This window comes from Oryctolagus cuniculus, chromosome 1 (genome assembly GCF_964237555.1).
Source record: "Oryctolagus cuniculus chromosome 1, mOryCun1.1, whole genome shotgun sequence".
NCBI classification, from domain to species: Eukaryota; Metazoa; Chordata; class Mammalia; order Lagomorpha; family Leporidae; genus Oryctolagus; species Oryctolagus cuniculus.
The window spans coordinates 169,245,905-169,271,737 of NC_091432.1; the positions used below are offsets into that span (position 1 = coordinate 169,245,905).

At 41.4% G+C, this 25,833-nt stretch overlaps 1 protein-coding gene across 3 annotated transcripts in view; it reads right to left on the reverse strand.

Annotated features, from left to right (window-relative positions):
- GLDC (glycine decarboxylase) overlaps positions 1–25,833 on the reverse strand; it is a 142,188-nt gene that overhangs the window by 23,550 nt on the left and 92,805 nt on the right. For all 3 annotated transcript variants that reach the window (XM_051858199.2, XM_051858196.2, XM_002708098.5), the window contains 9 exons: positions 25,429–25,509; positions 23,745–23,842; positions 23,188–23,272; positions 22,607–22,648; positions 21,222–21,364; positions 10,901–10,976; positions 4,692–4,817; positions 2,221–2,370; positions 810–922 (listed from right to left, as the gene is read on the reverse strand). In XM_051858199.2, coding sequence (XP_051714159.1) covers positions 810–922; positions 2,221–2,370; positions 4,692–4,817; positions 10,901–10,976; positions 21,222–21,364; positions 22,607–22,648; positions 23,188–23,272; positions 23,745–23,842; positions 25,429–25,509 — 914 coding nt within the window. The remainder of the gene's footprint in view (positions 1–809; positions 923–2,220; positions 2,371–4,691; positions 4,818–10,900; positions 10,977–21,221; positions 21,365–22,606; positions 22,649–23,187; positions 23,273–23,744; positions 23,843–25,428; positions 25,510–25,833) is intronic.

The window sequence follows — 25,833 nt, forward strand, 5'->3', positions numbered from 1 at the left end:
AAGAAAAGAAAAGAAAAGAAAAGAAAAGAAAAGAAAAGAAAAGATTTCAGGCCATAAAGCATTCAACATCTTTCATCCAATTCATTTTATTATTTTTTTTTTTTTTTTTTGACAGGCAGAGTGGACAGTGAGAGAGAGAGACAGAGAGAAAGGTCTTCCTTTGCCGTTGGTTCACCCTCCAATGGCCGCCGCGGCCAGCGCGCTGCGGCCGGCGCGCCGCGCTGATCCGATGGCAGGAGCCAGGAGCCAGGTGCTTTTCCTGGTCTCCCATGGGGTGCAGGGCCCAAGCACCTGGGCCATCCTCCACTGCACTCCCTGGCCACAGCAGAGAGCTGGCCTGGAAGAGGGGCAACCGGGACAGAATCCGGCGCCCCGACTGGGACTAGAACCCGGTATGCCGGCGCCGCTAGGCGGAGGATTAGCCTAGTGAGCCACGGCGCCGGCCCCAATTCATTTTTAATGTAACCATTAGCCAATTTAAAAAAAGAAAGTGAGAAAGAAGGAAAGAAAAGCTGCTTGGAAATATAAGCTAAAGTCTGGAAGACATTTTCAGATGCTACTGTTCCAATTCTGATCCATAACGCTCAAATTCCCCTTTCATTACTCTTTAATAAACTTGCTTTATCAATGCAAGAACAAGAGTCCAATGAGACCACTGTGGTTGATAAAATCTAATTATATTTTTCTACTATCTACTGCTTCTCACCGAGCCCCTACAAGGACACTACACCGTGATGGGAAAAAATAGCAATAGTTGTCCCTTCATTCTACCTCCAAGGCCATATTGAAACCAGTGGCCCAGAACTCACACTCCTATGGGCCCCATGCCAGGGCCGCCTCCTCCATGGGGGATGCAGAAGGTCTTGTGCAGATTGAGGTGTGAGACATCAGACCCAAAGTCTCCAGGACGACAGATTCCCACCTACCACAAAGAGAAAGAGACAAAAGTAAACATCAATGGCTTAGCAAGGCACTCCAAAGCGAAGGTCATGTTAATTTGGGACTGCTTCTCCCCTCAGAGGAAAGACAGGCAGAAGACATGTCCTCAGTAACATCTTCCACAATGGTCCAGTTCTGTAGTCAAAATCTGGTATCCCACAGGCAAAGTAGCTTGTGCTTTCCATGAAGAGCAACTGATCATTTAGCTCTCTCTCTCTCTCTATATATATATGTATGTATGTATGTATACGTAAACAGATTTGAACACACTAATATCACTAATTGTCTATCCTAACAGGGAAGAGAGGAAGTGCCCCTAACACAAGAAAGTAGAGGATCCCTTTGCTACTGAAATACACAATTTCTCTCACAGTCCTTCCTTCCCCTGCACATTCAGAATTGGGGATGATGCCCATTACTGAATAGCCTATTGGACACTCTGATATAAAGGTCTGGAGTGGAACCAAAGAAGACCCTGGAGAGGAGTGGAAAGAGGGAGGCTACCTGATCCAGATTCCAGCAACAACAATCATCGGGCCTTCCTGCCACTTGGGCATCAGGACTAATTCTGAGTGTGGCCAAAGATAACAATTAATGCCACTGAACCAACAGGAAATCCATGGTCAAAACTGATGAGGAGATCAGACAGACAAAAAAACAGAAAAGAGTCTTCAATGGCAAAATATAAATTAAAAAAGGACAAGAAATACCAACAAGTTGAGGAGACTATCTCAAATAGATTGTGATTTCTCTCCTCTGGTGGCTCCCAGGAGGATCTCCTCATTGGTTCCTATTAGCTAGGCCTCCTCTCCATCCTCCAAGTGGTTAGGATAGGAAACATGAGGCTCTGCTTTACAGCTGATGAAGCTGAAGCTTAGTTAAGTGGCTTGTCCAAGGTTACAGGAGATCAACTTCTACCAGTGTCAGAACTTAGGTCTGAGTTCCCTCAGTCAGAGAATCATGGGACCTTCTTGAGCGCTAGCACTCCTAGAGGAACAACACCCCCTGATAATCAGAACATCCCGCTCACCTCCTGCTTCCTCTCAACCTTTTTCCTCTTCCCTGGCCATGTCCCCAAAAATGTGTAATCCCAGTGAAATTGGGGTTCTTGATTTGAGGCTGGATATAAAGTCAGGGTCAGTTCTGAATACAGTGTCATGTTTTAAGGTAACTCAAGGGGTCATAAAAGAATATTTTTTTGACTTATTCGTGTTCGCAGTGGCAACTAAACTCCATTCTCAGGAGAGGAACTCTGACAGGGAGCCAGTCTCATGGTCACACCTGAGCATTCATATTTGCTCCATCCAGATACACCTGTCCTCCGTGTTGATGGATCAGGGCACACACATCACTGATGTTCTCTTCAAACACTCCATTGGTGGATGGGTATGTAATCATTATTGCTGCCAGGTTCTCCTTGTGTTTATCCACCTGTGGGCAGACAAAAGCGTAGAGAAAGAGAAGGGGAAGAAATGTTTCATTCTTGGCCAAACCCTTGCTTTTTAATTTATTTACTTTTTTTTAAAGGATTAAAAAATCTTGCCCATTGCATTTCTAGTCTCAAACTCCGATAACAGCAATAAAAAATCTACAGCTACCACTCCTTTCATAAATCACTCCAAAAATATAGCAAGATCCTTTCAGGTTAGGTCGCTATTGTCAAGACCAAAAAGACATTTCAGAAAATTTTGTATATTTTGGATTCACCTCTGTAAATTGATGTTTCTTTGGTTCAAATCATCTCTATAATTATTTAGGAAATTTTTGGAGCTAGGCATGGCTATTCTCAGTTCATCTTGCTATATATCCACCTCTACTCTCTTTCCCTCCCATTCTGTTGAAATTAGAATTCCTATAAGGAGTATTTATTCCTGATTTGATTTAAAAAAAGAAAACAACAACAGAAAACCTCCCTAATTTTTCCTTTCTACAGAAGGCAAGTATATATTAAAGGCACATTCCGGGCAAGTGCTGTGGTGTAGTGGGTAAAGCCTCTGCCTGTGGCACCATTTGGGTGCTGGTTCAAGTCCCAGCTGCTCCTCTTCTGATCCAGCTTCCTGCTAATGCTCCTGGGAAATCAGCAGAAGATGACCTGAGTAGTTAAGTCTTGGGGCTGGCCTTGTAGCATAGCGAGTAAAGCCACTGCCTGCAGTGCCGGCATCCCATGTTGGCGCTAGTTCGGGCCCCAGCTGCTCCACTTGTAATCCAGCTCTCTGCTGTGGCCTGAAAAAGCAGTAGAAGATGGCCAAGGGCCCCTGCGCCCACATGGGAGACCCAGAAGAATCTCCTGGTTCCTAGCTTCAGATGGGCCCAGCTCTGGCTGTTACAGCTATTTGGGAAGTCAGCCAGTGAATGAAAGACCTCTCTCTCTGCCTCTGCTTCTCAGCCTCTCAAATAAATAAATAAATGCTTAAAAATTAAAAAAAAAAAAAAGGCACATTCCATTGTTGCAATTTTGCTGACTGCCAAGTCAGGACAGAAACATATGTACTGCAGAGGGGATGGCGCTGCGGCTTAGCAGGTAAAGCTGCTGCCTGCAATGCTGGCATCCCATATGGGCACCAGTTCAAGTCCCGGCTGCTCCACTTCTGATCTAGCTCTCTACTATGGCCTGGGAAAGCTGTAAGAGATGGACCAAGTCCTTGGGTCCCTGTACCATGTAGGAGACCCAGGGGAAGCTCCTGGTTCCTGGCTTCAGATTGGATCAGCCCCGCTCTGGCCATTGCAGCCACTTGGGGAGTGAACCAGCAGGTGGAAGTTTCTCTCTCTCTCTCTCTCTCTGCTTCTGTGTAACTTTGCCTTTCAAATAAATAAAAAATATTTTTTTTAAAAAGAAGCATATGGAAATGGGATGGGATGGGGTGGGACAATTATAGCCAACAATAGAGATGCTTAATAATTACAACTATTTTTTGGAAAATACTTGAGGTGATAGAAGAAAATATGTGAGGTGATAGAAGGGTGAGGTAGATGTAGATCAAAGAGATGAGCAGCATTGTGTTTTCAGCTTCCCTTTGAAGGCAATTACATAATAAAGTTTCCTAGTTTCCATGCCTAATAAGCCTGACAATATCACATTGCTATTCCGCTGATTTCCTTCCTTCTTGAGATGCAGCCTCCAGTCCACTGGTGGAAAGCAGATACGGTTGCTAAGCAACCTCTTCCTGGAGGTTGGGAGGTTGGGAGTGGGGGTTGGTGTTGGAGAAAACAAGGTGGAAGGCTCCTTGGAATTCAGCAGAATGTGACTGGGACACAAGCATGTGTAGAATCTACATTTGTGTTTTAATTCCCAGCACAAACACTGTGTTTAAGAGTAACTGTCAGTCTGATTATTAATGGGGGGAAAGGAGAAGAGGGAAGGTTGGGCAGAAAGCTGCAGGCAGGTCCTGCAAGGAGCACTCTTACTATCATCATGAATAATTCATTTAGTTTCTTACACATGCACAAATTAGCAGAGATTTCAGTTTAAAGGATCTTTTCTCTCTGGTAAAGGGAGGGATAAAAGTAGACTATGGTCTACTTTACTGAGGACCAAAATTATGACTATTGTTTTTTATTTTTCTTTCTGATTATAGAGACTGTTAGGTTTCCTGATGTTACATACTTTCCACCAGACCCATTCAGAGGAGGAACTGTAGTCTTCTCATTTGAATGCAAGAGATGACAACATTTATCTAATTCACCAAGTACCCAGTCCTCGTCACCTCTGCCTGACCTAGACCCCTTGCCCTGGATAAAGAGAAGACGAGTACCATGGCCTTGAGGTGAGCGGCATCAATATTCCCATATTTATCCACCTCCACAGGCTGAATCTTCATGCCTGCCATGTGGGCGCTTGCTGGATTGGTCCCATGTGCTGACTTTGGAATGAGACAAACCTAAGGAATGGGAAGAAAGGAAGCAAGGGCAGAGAAAAAATAATCAGCAAGCTTTTAAAAATGACTGAAGGGCCCCACAACACGTTTGTGGCACAAACTAAATGAGGATCTCATTTTTTTTTAAGCTGACTACAAGTGACTTAAAATCTGCTACAGTTTAATTGCAAAACAATGTCCAAAAGAAGAGTTTCCATTTGAATCTCCAAATATGGTTCCCTAAAGACATTCAGAATATTATCTTTCCATATCCCAGGACACTAAAAACAGGCCTGGGCTTATTCTAACCTTGTCTCACTTATAGTATATAGAAAGCACCATGCAAGATCATGAGATAGGAAGTTAAACTCTAGAATTAAAATGTCCAATTCAAAGCTTCAACTCTCTGCTGGGTTTCTATAGGACAGATGATAGACATAATTCTGAGGCCTTTGATTGGTTGCTTATTCTGCAACAAATTGCTAGCTGCCATGAGAATCATAAACTAAGCATGAAAAATGATTAATGCCTGCATTGTGCTCACAGGACTCACTAACAATGTTTGCATTTGGAGAAATGAATGTCTGGAGTCCAGAGGTGCACTTTAGGAACTTGGAAATAGGAGATGGAGCTTCAAGTCGAAGAGATCAAGGGTAAGTATCTCTAGAGTTACAGTCTAAGGAAGAGCTTAGAGATGTGTTAAGCATTTGGTTCAACAGTTAGGATGTCTCTTGGGATGCCTGCATCCCATATTGGAGGGTCTGGTTCAAGTTCTGGTTCTCCACTTCTGATCCAGCTTCCTGTTAATGCACACCTTGAGCAGGCAATGGCTCTAGTACTAAGGTTCTTGCCATCCACTTGGAAGAAGTGGATTGAGTACTACGCTCTTGGCCTCAGTTTGACCCAGCCCTGGCTGTTGCGGACATTTGTGAAATGAGCCAGAGGATCGAAGATCTCTGTCTTGTCTCTGTTTATCTGCCTTTCATTTTTTTTAAAGATTTATTTTATTTATTTGAAAGACAGAGTTATAGAGAGAGAGGTCTTCCATTGGCTGGTCCTCTCCCCAAATGGCCACAATGGCTGGAGCTGCGCAGATCCAAAGCCAGGAGCCAGGAGCCACCTCCAGGCCTCCCACATGGGTGCAGGGGCCCAAGGACCTGAGCCATCCTCTACTGCTATCCCAGGACACAGCAGAGAGCTGGATAGGAAGAGGAGCAGCTGGGACTAGAACCAACGCCCATATGGGATGCCGGTGCTTTAGGCCAGGGCTTTAACCCGCTGCACCACAGCGCTGGCCCCTCTTCCTTTCAAATAACATCAAAATACATACATAAATAATTTTTAAAAGGTAATCCTTTAAAAAAAAGATGCGTTAAATTTTTATGGAAGGTGGATTGTAAGTGCAATGTTAGGATTCCCAGATTCAAATAATTTTTCTTTCTTCCAAATTACATGAACATAGGTAAAAACATGTTTAATGTATCACAATAGGAAAGTATATCACAATGTTTTTCCCAACAGAAGGACCAAAGGGAAGCAATGGTCACCCTGAAAGTAATCCTCCAATTGTTTATTCCAGAAACAATATTGTAACACCTTTGAAGAAAAATGGATTGGCATTGTAAGAAATGGGGCTATAAAGGGGAAACATAACTTCCAGCTGTTTCCTCAAAAAAGAGCAAACTATGTGTGTATAAAAGGAGAACTTTAACCAAAACCAAATATGGAATTTCTGTTTCACTTCTGACAGATGGTTTGTAGCCTTTTGAATAGCTATTGGTCTCTTACTGGTTATGTTTGTGCTTTCCTGAAATCCTTTTTCTTATTGGAACCCTTTTTGTAGTTATAATTTGTTCTTTAATTTCTCAGGACCAAAACTGGAGTTTGTGTCCTCTCTCACAAGACATGAAAGGATCACTGGAGGAAAGACACATTTAGGGCAGAATATTGGTAAAAAAAAAAAGGGGGGGGGGTCTTAAAGACGAATTTTAAGTATAAAAAAGCCAGAATTAAGAATTCATACCACAAAAAATTTCAAGCAAAAAATGTCAACCATTCTGTGGTAAGCTAAATAATGGGCCCTCCCAAAATACCCATGTCTGGATTTTAGTAGGGCCCTAAATATATTCAATTGTATCCTTATTAGAGGGAGGAAGAAAATATGACTACAGAGGAATTACATGTGATGACTGAAGCAAAAGGCTTGAGTGATAGCAGGAAGGCACCATGAGTCAAGGATACACAGATGACCTCTAGAAACTAGAAAAAGTAAGGAAACGAATTCTTCCCAGGTCCCCCAAAAAGACCAGCATGCCAACATCTTTACCTTTGCCCAGTGAAGTCAATTTTAGAATCCTGTCCTCTCCAAGTATGAGGGAGAAAAAAATATGTGTTTACTAAGCCACTAAGTATACAGCAGCCATAAAACTTAATACCCATCCTGGTATACAAAATCTCAGTGGCTTTGCCAATGACTCGTTTCTATGTTGCTGTTAGATATTTCTGATTTTCCATATGGATTTAAGAAATTTTTTCTAAGATTAATTTTTTCCTCACTCTAAAATTATAGTGTTATGAAGGACAAGGAAGTAGTAGGATCCAGATTTGATGCCATGCTCAAAGTGAATCCAGTGTTTGGTGCATTTAAATGAATGCTATTTTCCTAACTCCCCAGGGTGCCTGGCATAGAATCTGTGTAGATTATCCTCAAACACTTGCAGAATGGGTGAGTGAACAAGGAGTGCTCTGCAAGGAAAGGGATGTCTTCTCACTGGTAAAGTTCATCGGCCAAAGGTCATTACTTTGCCTCAGGCACCAATGAAAGAGGAAATTACCAGACAGCTTTTGGGTTTTTTTCCTTTGAAATATATACTCATAAACATATATGCAAAGGTTTTCTCTTTATGGAGAAAACTCAATCTGTGATCAGCAAACAATTATTTGGCTAGCAAATTCAGATATTAATTGAAAACTTTTTAGGACACTGTCTGGAACATGATTGCTATATGTTTGTTAAATAAATTTGTACTTTTCAAAATTGAACTGGTAAATCAAGAACTTGGGCATTCCATTTTAGGAAACATTAAAATTTTACCTAAGAGCAAATGTGAAAATACCTCCAAAAAACCACTTGAAAAAAATCTTGTATGAAAAGAACTATCAGGGGGCTGGTGCTGTGGCATGGCAGGTAAGGCTGATGTCTACAGTGCCATATGGGTGCCTGTCCAAGACCCAGCTGCTCCAATTCCGATTCAGCTCTCTGCTGTGGCCTAGGAAAGCAGTAGAGGATGGCCCAGGTCCTTGGGCCCCTGCACCCATGTGGGAGGCCTGGAGGAGGCTCCTGGCTCCTGACTTTGGATCAGCGCAGCTCCTTTGGCCACTGTGGCTGGTTGGGGAATGAACCAGCGGATGGAAGACCTTTCTCTCTCTGCCTCTCCACTCTCTGTGTATCTCTGACTTTCAAATAAATAAATTGATTAAAAAAAAAAAAAAAGAACCATCAGGAACCTTGGTGGTTTGGTAGCACATGATTTCCCAACACTTGTTTTCAGGAAAGGATATATTTTACTGGATTCCATTAGCGCCTATTGTGTGGGAGCAGCTGCTTCAGACATCACTGATGTGGAAAAAATCTTTCCTGACTATTTGAATAGTAAGTTATTTTCTTCTTCTCGAACTAAAAATGTCCACTTCTAATTAAAATCTTTGATGAAGCAGCATGCAAACATTTCCAGGCTCAGAGGCTGCGTGGTCTCTTCTCTTCCTCTCCCTTCCTCCTCATCACCCTAAAGAGGAGGCACCTAGCTCCTCTCTGCCCTTCAGAATGGCATGGATTCTCATGACACTTCAGTGATGGCAGCGTGGACAACAAACAACCCCAGGAGAAACATCACACACGAGGGATGGACAGAGAGAAGAGGACTGATTACACAGGGAAGGAACAGTAACTAGAGAATCCAGTGCAGATCAAAAGGTTTCCTTCTCCTTGACCTTTCTTGTTAGGTTCCCAAATCCTGGATCTTCACAACTACTTCCTCATCAAACTGGGGCACTGGAGAAACAGTGAGGGATGGGAAGCATCACAGAGTGAAAAGGATATGGGTTTTAGCTGGCTTTTTGTCATTAGTTAGTTACCAGGCACCGACAGACACCGCCAACTTAGGTCTCTGCGGTCTCTCTATCAGTCAGTGGGAGAACAATGTGGATATGATCACACAGGACAAACTCTTCCTTTTCCACGACCCCCAAGATTCTCAGGAATCTTGAGGTGGAAGAGGGTATGATGAGAAGATTCAGGGGCTCTCTCACTAAAACAAATACAAAGGAGGTGTCACCTGGCACCCTCTCACTGAACAATCCGAGTTCCAAAGTTTCCCTTCTGCTTCTAGGATAGGGCTGAGACCCTGAGACCCCACAAGCAACTATGAGTCTAAATCAAATTAACCTGCCTTTAAAAGGCAGGAAATTGGGGCCAGCACTGTGGGACAGTGGATTAAGCTGCAGTTTGTGACATTGACATCCTTTATTGGAGTGCTAGCTCCAGTTTTGGTGACTCTGCTTTTGATCCAGCTCTCTGCTAATGCACCTGGGAAGGTAGTGGGATGGCCCAAGTACTTAAGACTGTGCCACCTGATGGACTTCCAGGCTCCTGGCTTTGACCTGACCCAGCCCTAATTGTCATGGCCATTTAGGGAGCCAATCAGCAGATAGAGTTCTTTCTCTCTGTTTCTCCCATTCTGTCACTCTACCTTTCAAATAAATACAATAAATCTTAAAAAAAAAGAAAAAAAATTGGTTTGTCATAAGCATAAGAAAACCCAAGTAAACAAACTTGGCTTAGAATGTCAGAGTGCATTTGTCCAGTTTATCATCTAATCTCTCACTGTCTGAACTGGTGCAGAATGCCTTGCACAAGGCTAGGGTTCAATAATTTGTTGAATTCACAAGTGGCTTATTTTTCAGATATTGTTATAAAAAATTTATTCTCCAACTAGGATAAAGGCCTGGGAAGACACACCCATGAAATCAGGGTAGGTAAGCAAGGGAAGTAGAGAGAAAATGTTCGTTCTTTCTTTCTTTCTTTCTTTCTTTCTTTCTTTCTTTCTTTCTTTCTTTCTTTCTTTGTTTCTTTCTCCTTTTCTGAAAGGGAAATGACATGATTACAAGATTCTCCATTGCAAAATCTGGGCAATTAGTCATAAACAATATTCCAGTTATAATAAAAGCAGGATTGGCCTAAAATTGGGCCATCACACACCCCACTCTTCTAACTTGGACACCTAGAATCACCTTGCATCATTTTCTCAAACTCTCTTGGGACCTGCAGATACTTTTACCATGCTCCTGGCCCCTTCCTTATGTTTTCTCTGAGAGCTCTAACTCCATAGCTCATTAGAAACCCTAACTTAACAGTGGCCACCAAAAGTAGGATCACAGGCCCCTTCAGCCACAATCTGAGGCCTGGGTTAGATTAACTGCCAGAGGCACTGCCCTCTAGGGATTAGTGGTACTCACCAGCACCTTCTGGTCCCTACAAGGGCCCTCAACAGGTAATTGGGATTGTGGAGACTAGACTCTCATACCAAAGCAAACAATGAAGCAGAATTGTACACTCTGTTCCATGTCTTTTCTCTGTTGGTTAGAGCTGAGAATCAGCTAATGGAAAATGTACCCATTCATAAATATTTTTTAACCAAACATATGACCAGACCCATGTGTAGACACAGTAGGGGTTACCAAAGAATTAAAGCATAGTCTCTGCCCTTCAGGCAGGCCTAGGCTAGGGCTGAGTCAGGGAAAGGAGGCTGCAATAGCAACATTCCTACTCCTTCCTTTGTTCCCTAGAGAGCTGTCCCCCAGCCAACTGGATAATTTTTACATTCAGGGTTTGAGCAAAAGCCTTTGATTTCTTAATGTTTTCCCTTGAAATGTTCAAGTGGAATGTCTTGGAGAAAGGGGTCACAATGGCCAATTCATGGAAATTTGTTTCTTGATTGAATGTCCCCCAATTTTTTCCAAAAAGTCTTGAAGGGAATATCCCACAGACCGAAAGGGACCCCGAGAGCTGGGCCTGCTGCTGTGAGCCAGAGCCATCTGCCCATCCTCACCGTCCTGTGTCTCTCGCCTTTCCAGTCTAAGTAAGCTCGAATGGTGGCCAGTCCAGCATACTCCCCTTGGGCTCCACTGAAAAGACAAGAAGAAAAGATTAGGGCTTTGGTCTCTTGGCTTGAATTTATGCATTCAGTTTTTATTGAGACATTCACCAGCATGTGACGCACAGTCATTCCCCGAGACTCTGAGGATCAGCTAGTTCATCTAGGATCTCCACTTGAGCCAAAAGGTCTTATATAACTAAAGCAACCACATCCAGTCTGTACACTAAAGCCCACCCACAATTACCCAAAGATAGATCTTCCAACCCTTACTCAGGACCATGCATGGAAAAAAAAACTTTTTTGATATAATGGAAAATTTTAGAATTTTACCATCACAAGCTTTAACAATTACCAGTTTATAGTCAGTCTTGTTTCCAACTATATCCACGAGTACCCATAGTGAGCTAGATTATTTAAGTAAACCTCAAGCATCATATCTTCTTAAGTTCAAACTTAATTATACATCTTTCAAAGAGTTATTTTTAAAAACATAATTATAACACAATGATCACATCTGTAATAGTAATAGAGAACTTTAATTCCTTAATTGTCATCAAGTATTGAGTCAAGAGCCAGACTAACCCTGAGGAGCTATGTTACTTTTAATGTGGCCCTATACCTGTCAGAGATGGGATTAATTTTCCCCAGATGGCTGCTAGATGCTGGTCATACTTATCTCAACAGGTCTTGAAAGCATTACTTTCAGGGCATAGTTAATAACTAACATTCTAGTGAGCAATTGCTGAGTCAATTGTAGACTGTTATTTACTGTTCTCAGCACCCCATGCAGGAAGGAAAGGGAAGTGAGTAACATGGTATTTTTAGTCCCATTCAAAATGAGCATGTTGGGCGGGCATTCAGCCGCACAGTTAAGATGCCACTTCGGATGTCCAAGTTGCACACTAGAGTATCTGGGTTCAACACCTAGCTCTGTTTCCTGACTTCAACTTCCCACAAATGCAGACAATAGGAGGCAGGGGTGATGGATGGGTCAGCTGATGAGGTTCCTGCCAACCATGTGGGGGAAGACCTGGATTGAGTTCCTCCTGGCTTTGACCTACTGGGTCATTGTGGGCATTTGGGGAGTGAACCTGTGGCTGGGACTGCTCACTCCTGCTCTCTCTGTTTTAAATAATTTTTAAAAAATTTAAATGGCCCTGTCCTCCTTTCCATAATTCCATGAGATATATACTATTACCCATTTTGCCCATGAAGAAACTGAAGTCAGAGTGTAACCTGTCCAGATGGCCAAGAGTGGCAGAGGAAGACTTCGGTATGGAGACGGCCTGTCTAAAAGAGCCACATGCCCTCTTTGCAAGCACAGCACACTGTGCTCCTCAAAGATTTAGAGACTTCTGGGAGCAAAAAGCATTATTTCCTTCCAGAATGATCATCTGCTTGATGGAACTGGAAGGTTTAGCTAAAAACAAAAGGCCTGTCCCACTTGACCCGACACATTCAGTTCCTTGTCAGCTGAACTGAATCTGCTTTAGCTCTCTCTGTTCTCTTCCAGGGAGAAAGGTAAAGACTATTCTGTTGGGGCTGGCGCTGTGGTGCAGCGAGTTAACGCCCTGGCCTGAAGTGCCGTCATCCCATATGGGCACCAGTTCAAGTCCTGGCTGCTCCATTTCCAATACAGCTCTCTGCTATTGCCTGGGAAAGCAACAGAAGATGTCCCAAGTCCTTGGGGCCCTGCACCCGCGTGGGAGACCTAGAAGAAGCTCCTGGCTTTGGATCAGCTCAGCTCTGGCAGTTGTAGCCAGTTGGGGAGTGAACCAGTGGGTGAAAGACCTCTCTCTCTGCCTCTCCTCTCTGTGTAACTCTGACTTTCAAATAAATAAATAAATCTTTAAAAAAAAAAAAAAGACTATTCTGTTTTCTTGGCTACTGAAAAAGTAAGAGTTTTACTTTGAGAACAGGAAAATTAATATGTCATACTCCAGCAAATCACTCATCACTAGGCACTTAGGCTCCCTGTGCCATTGTGACCTCATCTATGAAATGGAGCTAAAAATTGCACCCATTTATAGGACCTATGTGATAAATAGTGAGACAGTCTTTGTAAAATGTTTATCAGCCAAATCCGAACCAATTTTCAGCTACTTCCAATTCTCTGGAATGCCTTCCCAAAAGCCACCAATCCAGCTCTTTGCTATGACCCACAAATCTGCAAATGACCTGTGGATTCTCTACCCCTCGGTCTACTCCTGGCCACCCAGGCCTTACTCCTTTCCTGAACTATATGAAGACAATTCCTGTCCTGGGGCTTTGGCACCATATATTCCTTTTGCTTGGGAAGGCTAGATCTTCACATATTTGAGTTTTTATTAAGATTGAAGTCTCAGCTCAAGTGTCAGTTCCTCAGACAGGCCTCCCCTAAAGGCAATAATCTTGTCTGTCTTACTCACAATTGTATTCTTTATGCCAGGAACATTGACTAAAGGATGATCAATACATACTGATCAACTTTTTTGATTCCTCATGTGCAAAATCATATATTTCAGTGCCTGGCTTATGTAACCTAATACAATGACATCTAGTTCTATTCATGGCAGGATTTCATTCTTTTTATGGGTGAATAATATTCCACTGTGTATATGTATCACATTTTCTTTATCCACTCAACGGTTGTACACTTATGTTTTTTCCATCTCTTGTCTACTGTGAATAGTGCTACAATAATCATGGGCATGCAGGTATTTCTTTGACATATCAATTTCATTTCCTTAGAATATTCCCAATAGTGAGATTTCTGGATCATAAGATAGTTCTATTTTAATTTTTTGAGGAACCTTCATACTATTTTCCATAATAGTTGCACTAATTTACATTTCCATCAACAATGTGTAAAGGTTACCTTTGCTCTACACCCTCATCATATTTGTCATCTTTTATCTTGTTGATTCTAATGAGAGTGAAGTGAAATCTCATTGTGATTTCGATTTGCTTTTCTTTCAGGATTAGTGATGTTGAGCATGGTTCATGTACCTGTTGGCCATTTGTATGTCTTCTTTGGAGAAATATCTATATAGGTCTGTGGCCCATTTTAGAAACAGATTATTTGATTTTTTTTTTTTTTGCCATTGAATTGCTTTTATGTTCTAAATACTAATTTCTTGTCAGATGTACATTTGCAAATATTTCCTCTTATTCTATAGGTTGTTTCTTTACTCCGTTGATTGTTTTCTTTGCTATAAAAGAGCATTTTTTATAAACTCATTTGTCTATTTTTTGTCTATTTTTGCTTTTGTTTCCTACGCTTTGGGTGTCTGACCCAAAAATTTCTTGTCCATTCAAATGTACTGAAGAATTTTAGTTATGTTTTCTTCTAGTAGTTTCATGTCTTTAAATAAGTCTTTAATCCATTTTGAATTGATTTTTATATATAATGAGACAGGAGTAGTTTCCTTCTGTACGTAGATATACAAACTCACCAGCACCAGTATTTGAAGAAACTGTCTTTTCTACAGTGCCTGTCTTAGCACCATTTTGAAAAAATCACTTGGATTTACTTCTGAGCTCTCAATACCATTTCATCAGTTTATGTGTGTGTTTTTATGCCCCACAGTACTGTTTTAGTTACTATATTTTTGTATTATATTTGGAAGTCTGGTGGTGTAATGCCTCCTACTTTATTTGTTTTGCTTAAGATTGCTTTAGCTACTTAGGGATTTTTGTGGTTCCCTATCAGTTTTAGCATTGATTTTTCTAGTACCATGAAGAATGTTACTGGTATGTGGATAGGGATTGCACTGAATCAATCAATCGCTTTGGGTAGTATGGCCATTTTAATAATAGTGATGCTTCTAATCCATGAACACAGTCCTTCATTATTCTATCTCCTTTCCAAATTCTTTTAGGAAAGTGTCATAGTTTTAATTTTAGAGATCTTTTATCTCTTTGATTGAATTTATTCCTAGTTATTTTTATTTTTGTAGCTATTATAAATGGGATTGCTTTCTTGATTTTTTTTCAGACAATTCACTATTGGAGTATAAAAACAGTTCCTTATGATACTTAATGACTTGGTGTTGGATATCTTCAACACTGAACCCCCTTTAAAGGGTGGTGAACGTCTAGTTCAAAGATCATATAAGGCCCATGAAATCATTGGGTCAGGCCTTGGCAAGGCAAACACAGATAGGACTCAAAATACAATGTATCCACCACAGGCTAATTTTTAAGTTGGTAACTTTATATGTCTTGTGAATGATGTTATAAATATCCAAATGGCCCCTGGCAGAAACATGGTTCCCCACTCTGAATCCTCCCTTTACTTTAAAAATACTGCCATCAAGTGGCCAGAGACAAAAAGGATAAAATGATCACAACAGTTATTGTCCAAATGACTTGCTTCATGGGCAGATGCAGCAGGTTAATCCACCACTTGAGAAGCTGGCATCCCATATGGGAGGGCCAGTTCAAGCCCCAGCTGCTCCACTTCTGATCTAACTTTCTGCTAATGTACCTGGGAAGGCAGTGAAAGATGTCTCAAGTACTTGGTCCCTTGTCACCCATATGGGAGGCTAGGATGAAGTTCCTGGCTACTGGCTTCAGCTTGGCCTAGACCTGGCTGTTGGGGCCATTTATGGAGTGAACCAGTAGATGAAAATCTTTTCTGTCTCCGCTTCTCCCTCTCTCTGTGTTACCCTGATTTTCAAATAAGTAAGTAAATCTTAAAAAAAAAATTTCCACTTTGTTCATAGCAACCTTAGAAGACCAACCCAAAGGTAACAAGGTAAAAATTGGCACTAATTGCTATCTTACAGGTGGGATAAACAGGTGACTGAAAATTATCAGTACAGATACTGTGGAAGCAATGATTTTAAGCAGTCTAATGCATTTGTTGCAAACCTCAAGTAAACACTACATAGGTCTTTTCCTCTACAAACTTCAAGTAAAAACCCCTATAATATTCTTACCAATCTGTATCTAATTTGATGTAAGAACAACTCCATTTAACCTTTGCTATCGGTCAAGAAATAACTGCATAAATCTAGCTGCTATCAGAAGAGTACCTTAGAGCATTGGTTCTCAAACTCCTGTCTGGTTTCAAACCAACTGTACCAGCATCACCTGAGAACTTATTAGAAATGCAAGTTGTCTGACCCCAACCCAACCATACAAAATCTGAAGTCCTAAGGGTGTTGCCAAGTGTAAGAACCACTATCCTAAAAGTTTTACAAACTCAAAAATCTAAATATACTTTTGAAAGTAAATGAAACATGGGGTAGGGGCCTAACGGTTCTTCTCACTACTTTACATTTCCCCAAAAATGACTTTCATCATTCATCACCCTTCTTCCCTTCCTGTTACGCTGAGTGTTTCTTTGGGAAGTAAGTCTCTATGAAGAGTTAATAGGTCTTTCAAATATGGCCTCCAGAACATTCTGCTTCTGAAACTACACAAGGCTCAGTAGGAAAATATCAATGACAATCAGTGACACCAATCTTGAGCTTAGGAAAAGAGGGGAGAGAAATGGCAAAAAGCAAATGTTTGACCCTCACCACTCTGAACTATATGCATAGTATGCTCATAGTCATCTAGCTAAACCTCTGTTTTTGATGTTCCTCTAAGTTAACTCAGTCTCCAACCCAGCAACGCTCATTAAAATCATCTGCTAAAAACTACTGCTTGGGCTCAAGCCCCAGAGGAAATTCCAATGTAACTGGTTTGCAGAGTGGGTGGGGCATCAGTATGTTTCAAAAGCTCCTCAGGTAAATATACGGAGAGTCCTCAGAGCTTCTACAAGCCTACTGGCTTTAAGTTGGTGGCCAAGTCAACAGCATCACCCTTACCTGGGAATTTGTTAGAAACAAAAATTACGGGGCTCCAAGGCAGACTTACTGAATCATAAGCTCTGGGCTTAGCAATTTCATAAGCTTTGCAGGTGACTCTCATGCACAATACGTTTTGAGAGTTGTTTACACTTTAGTTTAAGAATCTTCCTAGGATGCGATTCTGGCAAAAGCACCAATGGTGAGTTCAATCTACACACAAAATCACAACTTGCAGTTTTTAAATACAAAACAACGTCCTCAATCTTATAAGCCAAGTGAGCTAATACTAATTCCAGTGTTTGTTTCACTTCAGATATTGATGGAATGTGTTAATTATTGTTTCTTTCTGCCTTAAACACTACATCATAATTCTAAACCAGCAATTTCTAGAGTGTATTTGTGAGCTACTGAACAACTTTAGAGTAATACAGTGTTATGGAGGACAAGCTAAAGCAGGCCTTGCTGGGCGCAGTGGGAAATGGAAAGGTAATTAAATAATACTTGGCAATTTTCTCCAAGCTGGAAATGCTTGTTGAGTTTGGATTTGAGCAAATTCTTCTAAATTGGAGAAAATAGGGATACGCTTCTAGGCATTTTTGTTTCAGCCTTATAAACATTCTTTCATGCCATAGTTATTGGCTTAGTTTGCTCAGTTTCCTATTATAATAAAAAAGAATCTATTTCTCACAGTTCTGGAGGCTGAGAAGATCAACATCAAGGTGCTGTCAAATCCATACTGATGAGGGCCAGCTTCTTGGTTTTTAGGTGGATGTTAATGATCTTCTTAGTGTTCTTAATTTTATTCGTTTTATCTTACATTTTATTGTGAATTCTCCCCTCTTCTGTTCCATTCTTTATCATTAATTTCTGTTCTAATAATCCTTATTCTTTCCTTTCTTCGGTTTGCTTTGTTTAATTTGCCCCTCTTTTTCCATTGTTTTGAAGTAGGTTACATGTTACATTGAGATCTTTCTTCTCTTAAAATGTAGGCCTTTACAGCTACAAATTTCCCTTTAAATGATACTTTAGCTGTATCACTTAAATTTTTGTATGTTGTATCATCATTCTGGTTCTCAAAATATTTTCTAACTTTTCTATGGTTTCTTCATTGATTGAGTGTCCTATTTTATTTCCATGTTTGTGAATTTCTCATTTTTTTCTAACTTAATTTCATTCCATTGTGGTCAGAAAAAAATATTTTTAATCTGCTTTCAATGTCCTTTTGTTCCTAACATTAAAATGTTTTATTTTATATTTTAAATAAATATGCATTTGAAAGAGCAACAGAGAGAGAGAGAGAGAGAGAGACAGAGACAGAGACAGAGACAGAGAGATAGAGAGATCTGCATCTGATGGTTCACTCCCGAAATAGCTGAAACAGATTGGTCTGGATCAGGCCAAATAAGGGAACCAGGAAGTGCATCCTGGTCTCCCACTTGGGTGGCAGAGGCTTCTAGTTATCTGTTGAGAGAATTAGGAAACTCATCAGGAGAACCTCCTCACTCATAAAGGCTAGAATGGATTACTGGTTCTTCAAGTACCCGCCTTTGGGGCAGAGTTCTGGGTTCCTGGCTTCAAGCTGGCCCAGCTCCAGCTCGTGTAGGCATTTGGAGAGTGAACCAGTAGATGAAGGATGTTGCCTCTCTCTTTCTCTCTCTCTCTCTCATTGTCTTGCTCTGCATTTCAAATAAATAAATGAAACATTTATATTGGTTTCATAAAAAGCATGGCTTTTCTGTGAAACCTATGTTACCAGACATGGGGTAGGCCTTGGTTAAAATTGCTTAAGATCTGATTGCTTTATGTTTCAGAAAGTGAGATAACAAATGTCTCAGCTTAAAATGGCCATGCACATTAAACCTCAGATGGAAGCAATTTCTGCAAGTTGGCACTGTGTCCCCCACCCGCTGCTAGAATCCTGTCTTGACTGCTACTCTGCCCTACTCAGCTTCAAGAAGCCAGAGCAGTCATCACCCCATACTCCCTAACAGAAGTTAGGGTCCATTCTTTTGAGAAAGGGAATGTGGGGTGTCAGATGGATTAGTGGGCAGTCAGGGTGGTCCCGGTGGAGGTTTAGGGTGCAAAATGCTTGCTTTCCCCAAACGTTGTCCTTAGCAAGGTCAAGAATGCCTGCCTGCCGACTCCTTGAAAGCTTCTAATCTCGTGAGAATAACAAGGAGAGCGATTCCTTCTGAGATCCCAATTTACCATAAACCAAATTATGTAACCTGCCCTTCTAATGGCTCTTTTAGTTTTATCATGAGAAAGCCAGACAGGATAAAAGATTGCAAATCAGGTCTTTTAATGAGTTTTATCCCCGCCTTGTAACTGAAAGTCAAATTTTTTTTCTTCCCAAAAATTGCGCTGAAAAATTGCAGTATCACCGGCCCCTTCGATTTTGCCTCTCTTGGAGCCCCCTCCATGAAGATATTTAATAAAACCTACTTTTAATTTCAAGCATGGAAAGTTGCCAAGACACTGTGACAAAAAGTGTCCTACATGAAGGACCTTTGAAGGTGAGAACCCAGTGGAAAGAGGTGGTCATCAAAGAAGGATGTATTTTTTTCCGAAGGGATGAGAGAACTTCCATTTTGCTGATAGCCTTGTCTAGACACTGAAGGGGTTTGTGGATTCAAAAGCTTTCCATAGCCAAGGCAGCTCATATCAAGAGCCTCAGGTGATCACTGATATCCTACATGAGTGTTAATTGTCAAATTAACAATAGGAGTTATTGTGCACTAACTTCCCATGAAGGAGTTCTGTCCTCAACTAGTTGTAGTATGAGAGTTAACAGTAAAACTTGTTCTCAAAGATTTATCTCATTTTAGTGTATTAAATGAAAAATATTCTTATAAGTTTTAGATAAGCCTAAGTGCTCAAATCCATTGCCTGTTTCCTTAGGTGCTTCTTTGATTAATGATAAAACTTGGGGCTGCTGTTGTGGCATAGCAGGTAAAGCCGTCCCCTGCAGTGCAGGCATCCTATATGGGAGTCCCAGCTGCTCCACTTCCTATCCAGCTCTCTGCTATGGCCTGGGAAAGCAGTGGAAGAAGATGGCCCAAGCCCTTGGGCCCCTACATCCATATGGTAGACCCGGAAGAAGCTCCTGGCTCCTGGCTTTGGATTGGCTCCGGCTGTTGTGGCCAATTGGGGAGCGAACCAGCAGATGGAAGACCTCTCTCTCTCTGCCTCTCCCCTCTAATTCTGACTTTCAAGTACATAAATAAATCTTCAAAAAAAAAAAAAAAAGACATCATAAGAGGTTATCTCATATGCAGATCACATTTGCCTGCCTGCCTGCCTGTTTATATTTCCTTCCTTCCTTCTTCTCATCCATCCATCTATTCATCCCCATGAACGCAATTTGGTTTCCAAATTGGTGATATATCAGAACCACTTGGTTGCTTGTAAAAATTCTTAGTCTAGTCTCAGAATATTATAATCATAGGTCTGGAGTCAGGCATAACAATGTATTTTTTTTTTATTTGACAGATAGAGTTAGACAGTAAGAGAGAGAGAGAGACAGAGAGAAAGGTCTTCCTCCTTCTGGTTCACCCCCCAAATGGCTGTCAGAACTATGCCAATCCAAAGCCAGGAGCCAGGTGTTTCTTCCTGGTCTCCCATGCGGGTGCAGGGCCCAAGCACTTGGGCCATTCTCCACTGCCTTCCCAGGCCACAGCAGAGAGCTGGACTGGAAGAGGAGCAACTGGGACTAGAACCCGGCGCCCATATGGGATGCCAGCACCGCAGGCGGAGGATTAACCAAGTGAGCCAAGGGCCGTTCCTAGAATGTATATTTTTAATACATGACACAAGATTTTGCTGGAATCTTCTGCTTTTGAAAACCGCTGTTCTTCAAAGCTTTTACTTTACAAAAAAATAAAAATAAAAATGAGGCCAAAGAGGGGAAGTGACTTTTCAAAGGTAGTGACAGAAACAAATCAGCACTCAGATTTTTTTGGCCTGCCTAGATGTAGATACTGCTGCTTGAATTTTATTCTCAAGCCATGTCATGGACTGGTACAGAAGCTAGTTTCAAAAGGCCCACAATGAGCCACATCTTTTGACATTCATGTTCCTGTGCTGTGCCATCTCACATTCAACCTGGGCCAACTCTGTGACTTGCTTTAACAGAGAATACCCTGGAAGTGACACTATATAACTTCAGGGACTAGCTCATAAGAAGTTTCCTGGTTCTGTATGTTTCATGTTGTAACACACCTTTTTGAACCCAGATCTTACTCTCTAAGGAAGCTCAAAGACCCACGTAGGGGTCCAGATGGAGAACATTCACGATGGTACTCCCAGCCAACAATCTATCGCCAATGCCTCAGCTATGTGAATGAGGTTACCTCGACTTTCTTGCCATACTATCTTAGTGCAGTGGAATTCACAGAATGATACAAATACCCTGTTGTTTAAACCTCTAGGTTGTGGGGAGAGTATTACACAAAAGTAGACAGTAGAAATTACAAGGAAAGAAATCCTTTTACCTGTTAGGCTGAAAAGAGATTTGGTCATAACCCGTGAGTTCACACAAATCCTTCTCAAGCTCTCGGAAAAGCTGCTGGTATCCTTGAGCTTGGTCCAGAGGCACAAAGGGGTGGATATTTGCAAATTCTTTCCATGTGATGGGCTGAACAAAAAAAGGGAAGGGGAAAATTGCATATAAACATTGCAATCATAATAACAAAAATAGCTTTCACAATGGTTACAAAAATGATAATAACATCCAACACAAAGAATTCCTTCTATGTGCCTGGGACTGTTCGAAGCACTTAAATATATCAATTCATTTAGGATTCATCTCACTCTTATAAAGTAAGCACTATTATGGAGCATAAAGGTCAAGAAATACAATCTTTTTCAACCTTCTCAGGAACAAAAGTGCCGAAAATTAGATTAAGACCACTAAACCCAATAAACTGCTTCAAGTATGGCTTATTTATACCCTACACAAAACATATATTATTCTCTCTCTTCATTAAACAAAATAAGAAACAAACATAAAAATAAGAAAAATCTTTACTATCACAACATAAAATAATTTCTTATGCCTCATGTAATTTGTTACATTAAAATAAACCAAAGAAATAAGAAGTTAGCTTTACTAAAATGGACCATAATTCAGTGAGATAGTTGTCAACCATAACAGCAAGTTACCCAAATTTTCTGTTAACTCAAGGAATACTTTTAACCTTTAAATCCCTATTCTTCTGGAAAAGTGAATAGATTTCTAGAAATAAAGCTTAAGAGTCTTAATTCTACCTGAGGTTAACAAATTGATAAAATAGAAGTTTTTAACATGGCAAGTTATATTAAAAAGGAAAAAAAAGAGGAACAGGAAAACATAATACTATACAATTATTTTAATTAAAAAGTTTACTCAATAATGATCAAGTTGCAGAAAATAATGGGTTTCTCAACACATTGTTGAATAATAACAAAGTAAAGAATCATTATAGTTATTAAACCACAGACCCAGTAGCTTTCTATACTTATCAGATTCTGTAAAGCTAGATTATTGCCCTACTAAGTGCCCTCTTAATAGAAGTAAGCTACTGGGGTCAGCACTGTGACACAGGCCACCGTCTATAGCACAGGCATCCCATATGGGCACTGGTTCGTGTCTTGGCTACTTCACTTCCAATTCCAACTCTCTGCTAATGTGATTGGGAAAGCAGTGGAAGATGGGCAAGTACTTCGGCTCCTGCATCCAGGTGGGAGACCTGGATGAAGTTCCCGGTTCCTGGATTTGGCCTGGCACAGCCCTTGTTCTATGGCCATTTGGGAAGTGTGTATCCCTCTGTCTCTGTAACTCTTTCAAATAAATAAATTAGCAAATAAATCTTAAAAAAAAAAAAAGCAATCAACTTACTGAGAGTTCAGATGAACTATTGAGCTTCATGGTGCAGGATCCCTTTAAGAAAATCCAAATGTATCACATTAGTGGTTTCATATAGACTGTCTGTCAACCCCCAAGTCTCCCCATTTGGCAACTTCTTTATTCTTTCTGCAGAATATTAAATACAACCCAAAAACGTGGGATCAGAATGGGATTGGAGGCTGGTGCCGCAGCTCAATAGGCTAATCCTCCACCTACGGCGCCGGCACACCGGGTTATCGTCCCGGTCGGGGCACCAGATTCTGTCCTGGCTGTCCCTCTTCCAGGCCAGCTCTCTACTGTACACCGGGAGTGCAGTGGAGGATGGCCCAGGTTCTTGGGCCCTGCATCCCATGGAGACCAGGAAAAGCGCCTGGCTCCTGGCTTCAGATCACCGCGGTGCACCGGCCACAGCACACCGGCCGCGGTGGCCATTGGAGGGTGAACCAACGGCAAAAGGAGGACCTTTCTCTGTCTCTCTCTCACTGTCCACTCTGCCTGTCAATTCAAAAAAAAAAAAAAAAAAAAAAAGAATGGGATTGGAAGTAGTGAGAAAAAAGGCCACAGACTACTACCAGTGGAATCATGCTGTGAACAAGGGAAATGTCTTTGTTTTCCAGTTTCTTCATATACCGGACAATATTTGTTTCTGAGTGATATCTGTGAACACAAAACACATGATTTGGGCCAATAAAATTAGAAAATACATTATATATATATATATATATATATATATATATATATATATATCTTCCAGAAGAATAAGACACAGTAATATTTACTTTCAAAATACAGATCAATTTTGATTATGGGCCTTGTGTCAACTACTTATCAAAGGGAAGGGCACACACTGCCTATGGACATGAGAAGAAGGCTGGGAAGAAGATAAAACAAGGTTCCTGGGAGAAACTTCAGCTGGGCAACTATACATCCAAACCCCACTCTTCCTGACAATGCCAACAGGAAGGTATGCTTTGCAGAAGTCAGGAAGGGGATCCTTACTGGGATGGTTTATTAGCGAACCAAGGCTGGGCCACAGTAACCCAAGTCCAATCACAATCCACATCAGAAGCAATTCCTTATCAAACTTCCTGGCTTATTAACAGGGCACAAATGCACAAGTCACACAAACCTGTTGAACACTTGATGTGTGAGGTATGGGCTAGTTCTCTTGAATGCAGATCCTGGAATACCTCTCAGCTCTTCTCCCATGCATTCAGCAAGCAGTTCCTGCATGGAGAGATCACAGAAAATAAAAAAAGGATCTGTGCCTGTAGTCATATGTGAACACTCAGACTTCCAATGGCTGGGCCACAAAATACTCAAAATGGATCAAAGATAAATGTAAAAGCTAAAACTATTTATCTATTAATAGAAAATACAAGAGGCAAATTTGCATGACCTTCTGTTTGTCAATGATTTCTTAAATATAATACCAAAAGCATAAGCAGATAAAAAAGCATAAGTAGATAAATTGGATTTCATTAAAATAAAAAATGTTTACATATCAAAATATACTATCAAGAGAGCTAAAAGGGATGACACACAGGATGGGAGAAAATACTTGCAAATCATGGAACTGATGGGGCTTAATATCCAGAATACATAACTGAAAACATGGCTTGCTCCTCACTCCTCCCCAGGTTGCCAGTATGGCCCGCTTGGGCCTTTAGAATATTCTCTGGAAACACTCTGTAAATGCATGTATCAAGTATCTATAATTAAGTTTAGCCCAGGGCCAGTGCTATACCCGGCCCCTATTTTTTTTTTTTTTTTTTTACAGGCAGAGTGGACAGTGAGAGAGAGAGACAGAGAGAAAGGTCTTCCTTTTTGCCATTGGTTCACCCTCCAATGGCCGCCGCGGCCGGTGTGCTGCGGCCAGCGCATTGCGCTGATCCAAAGCTGGGAGCCAGGTGCTTCTCCTGGTCTCCCATGGGGTGCAGGGCCCAAGGACTTGGGCCATCCTCCACTGCACTCCCTGGCCACAGCAGAGAGCTGGCCTGGATGAGAGGCAACCGGGGCAGAATCCAGCACCCCGACCGGGACTAGAACCCGGTGTGCCGGCGCCGCAAGGTGGAGGATTAGCCTATTGAGCGCAGTGCCGGCCCCGGCCCCTATTATCTTTAATAATTGAGTTATTAGGGGTTGGCCCTGTGGTGTAGTAGGTTAGGCCTCTTCCTATGGCACTGGCATCCCATATGGGCATTGGTTCATGTCCAGGCTATTCCTCTTCTGATCCAGCTCTCTGCTAATGGCCTAGGAAAGCAGTGGAAGATGGCCCAAGTGCTTGGGTTCCTGCATCCATATGGGAGACCCAGAAGAGACTCCTGGCTCCTGGCTTCAGATTGGCACAGCTCCAGCCATTGCAGGTATTTGGGGAGTGGAATCAGTAGATGGAAGTCCTCTCTCTGTCTCTCCCTTTTCCTGTAACTCTACCTCTCAAGTAAATAACCTTTCTTAAAAAAAAAAAAAAAGCAGGTACTTAATTTTAAAAAAACATCTATTAAATTAATCAGCACCATAACTTTTCCAGCACTGACATAAATAAAATGTCAGTGTCGTACATGTTTGTATCAGGGATGATTTCAAATAAATACCATTAACAATCTTTCCAACTAGCCTGGCTGCACAGTTCTGGGTGGGGTCTATCGACACTGACCTTAGCTGTCAGCCGTCATAGCAGCAAAGGACAGTTAGTAGCATAATGTTAACAGCCTGCTGCCCAGTGTTACACCTGGGTCTCCTCACACTCAGTCCTACAGGAGAATAAGCTCAGAAAGAGAATGCCATGAAGTACATGTTTTTATTTTACTTACTGCAGATGACTCACAGCCAAAGATCCACAACAAATCATCCAGATCTTTTTCATTGACTGTTTCATCAAGAGAAATACCAAGCTACAGAAACAAAAGTAAAATAGAAAACATCTGGTCAACTCCAAGATCAGCAGAAGAAAACTAAGAAAGGTCAATGGGGAGAATGTGCTGAACACAACTGCAACTCAGACCAAAATACAAGGGTACAAGGGTAAAGTTGCCCCTTTAGAGAAGGTGGCTAGAGCAGTTTGAGACTTCACAAAGTTTATTGCAAGTCACAGTGGACTCCTGTCGTATGAATGTTTGGAATGATAATGGAACTAGATATATTTACCTTTTTCTTCCCTTAACTTTATTTGATTATATCAAAGCCTTTACCTTGAATAGTTATAGTGTGAAGGGAGG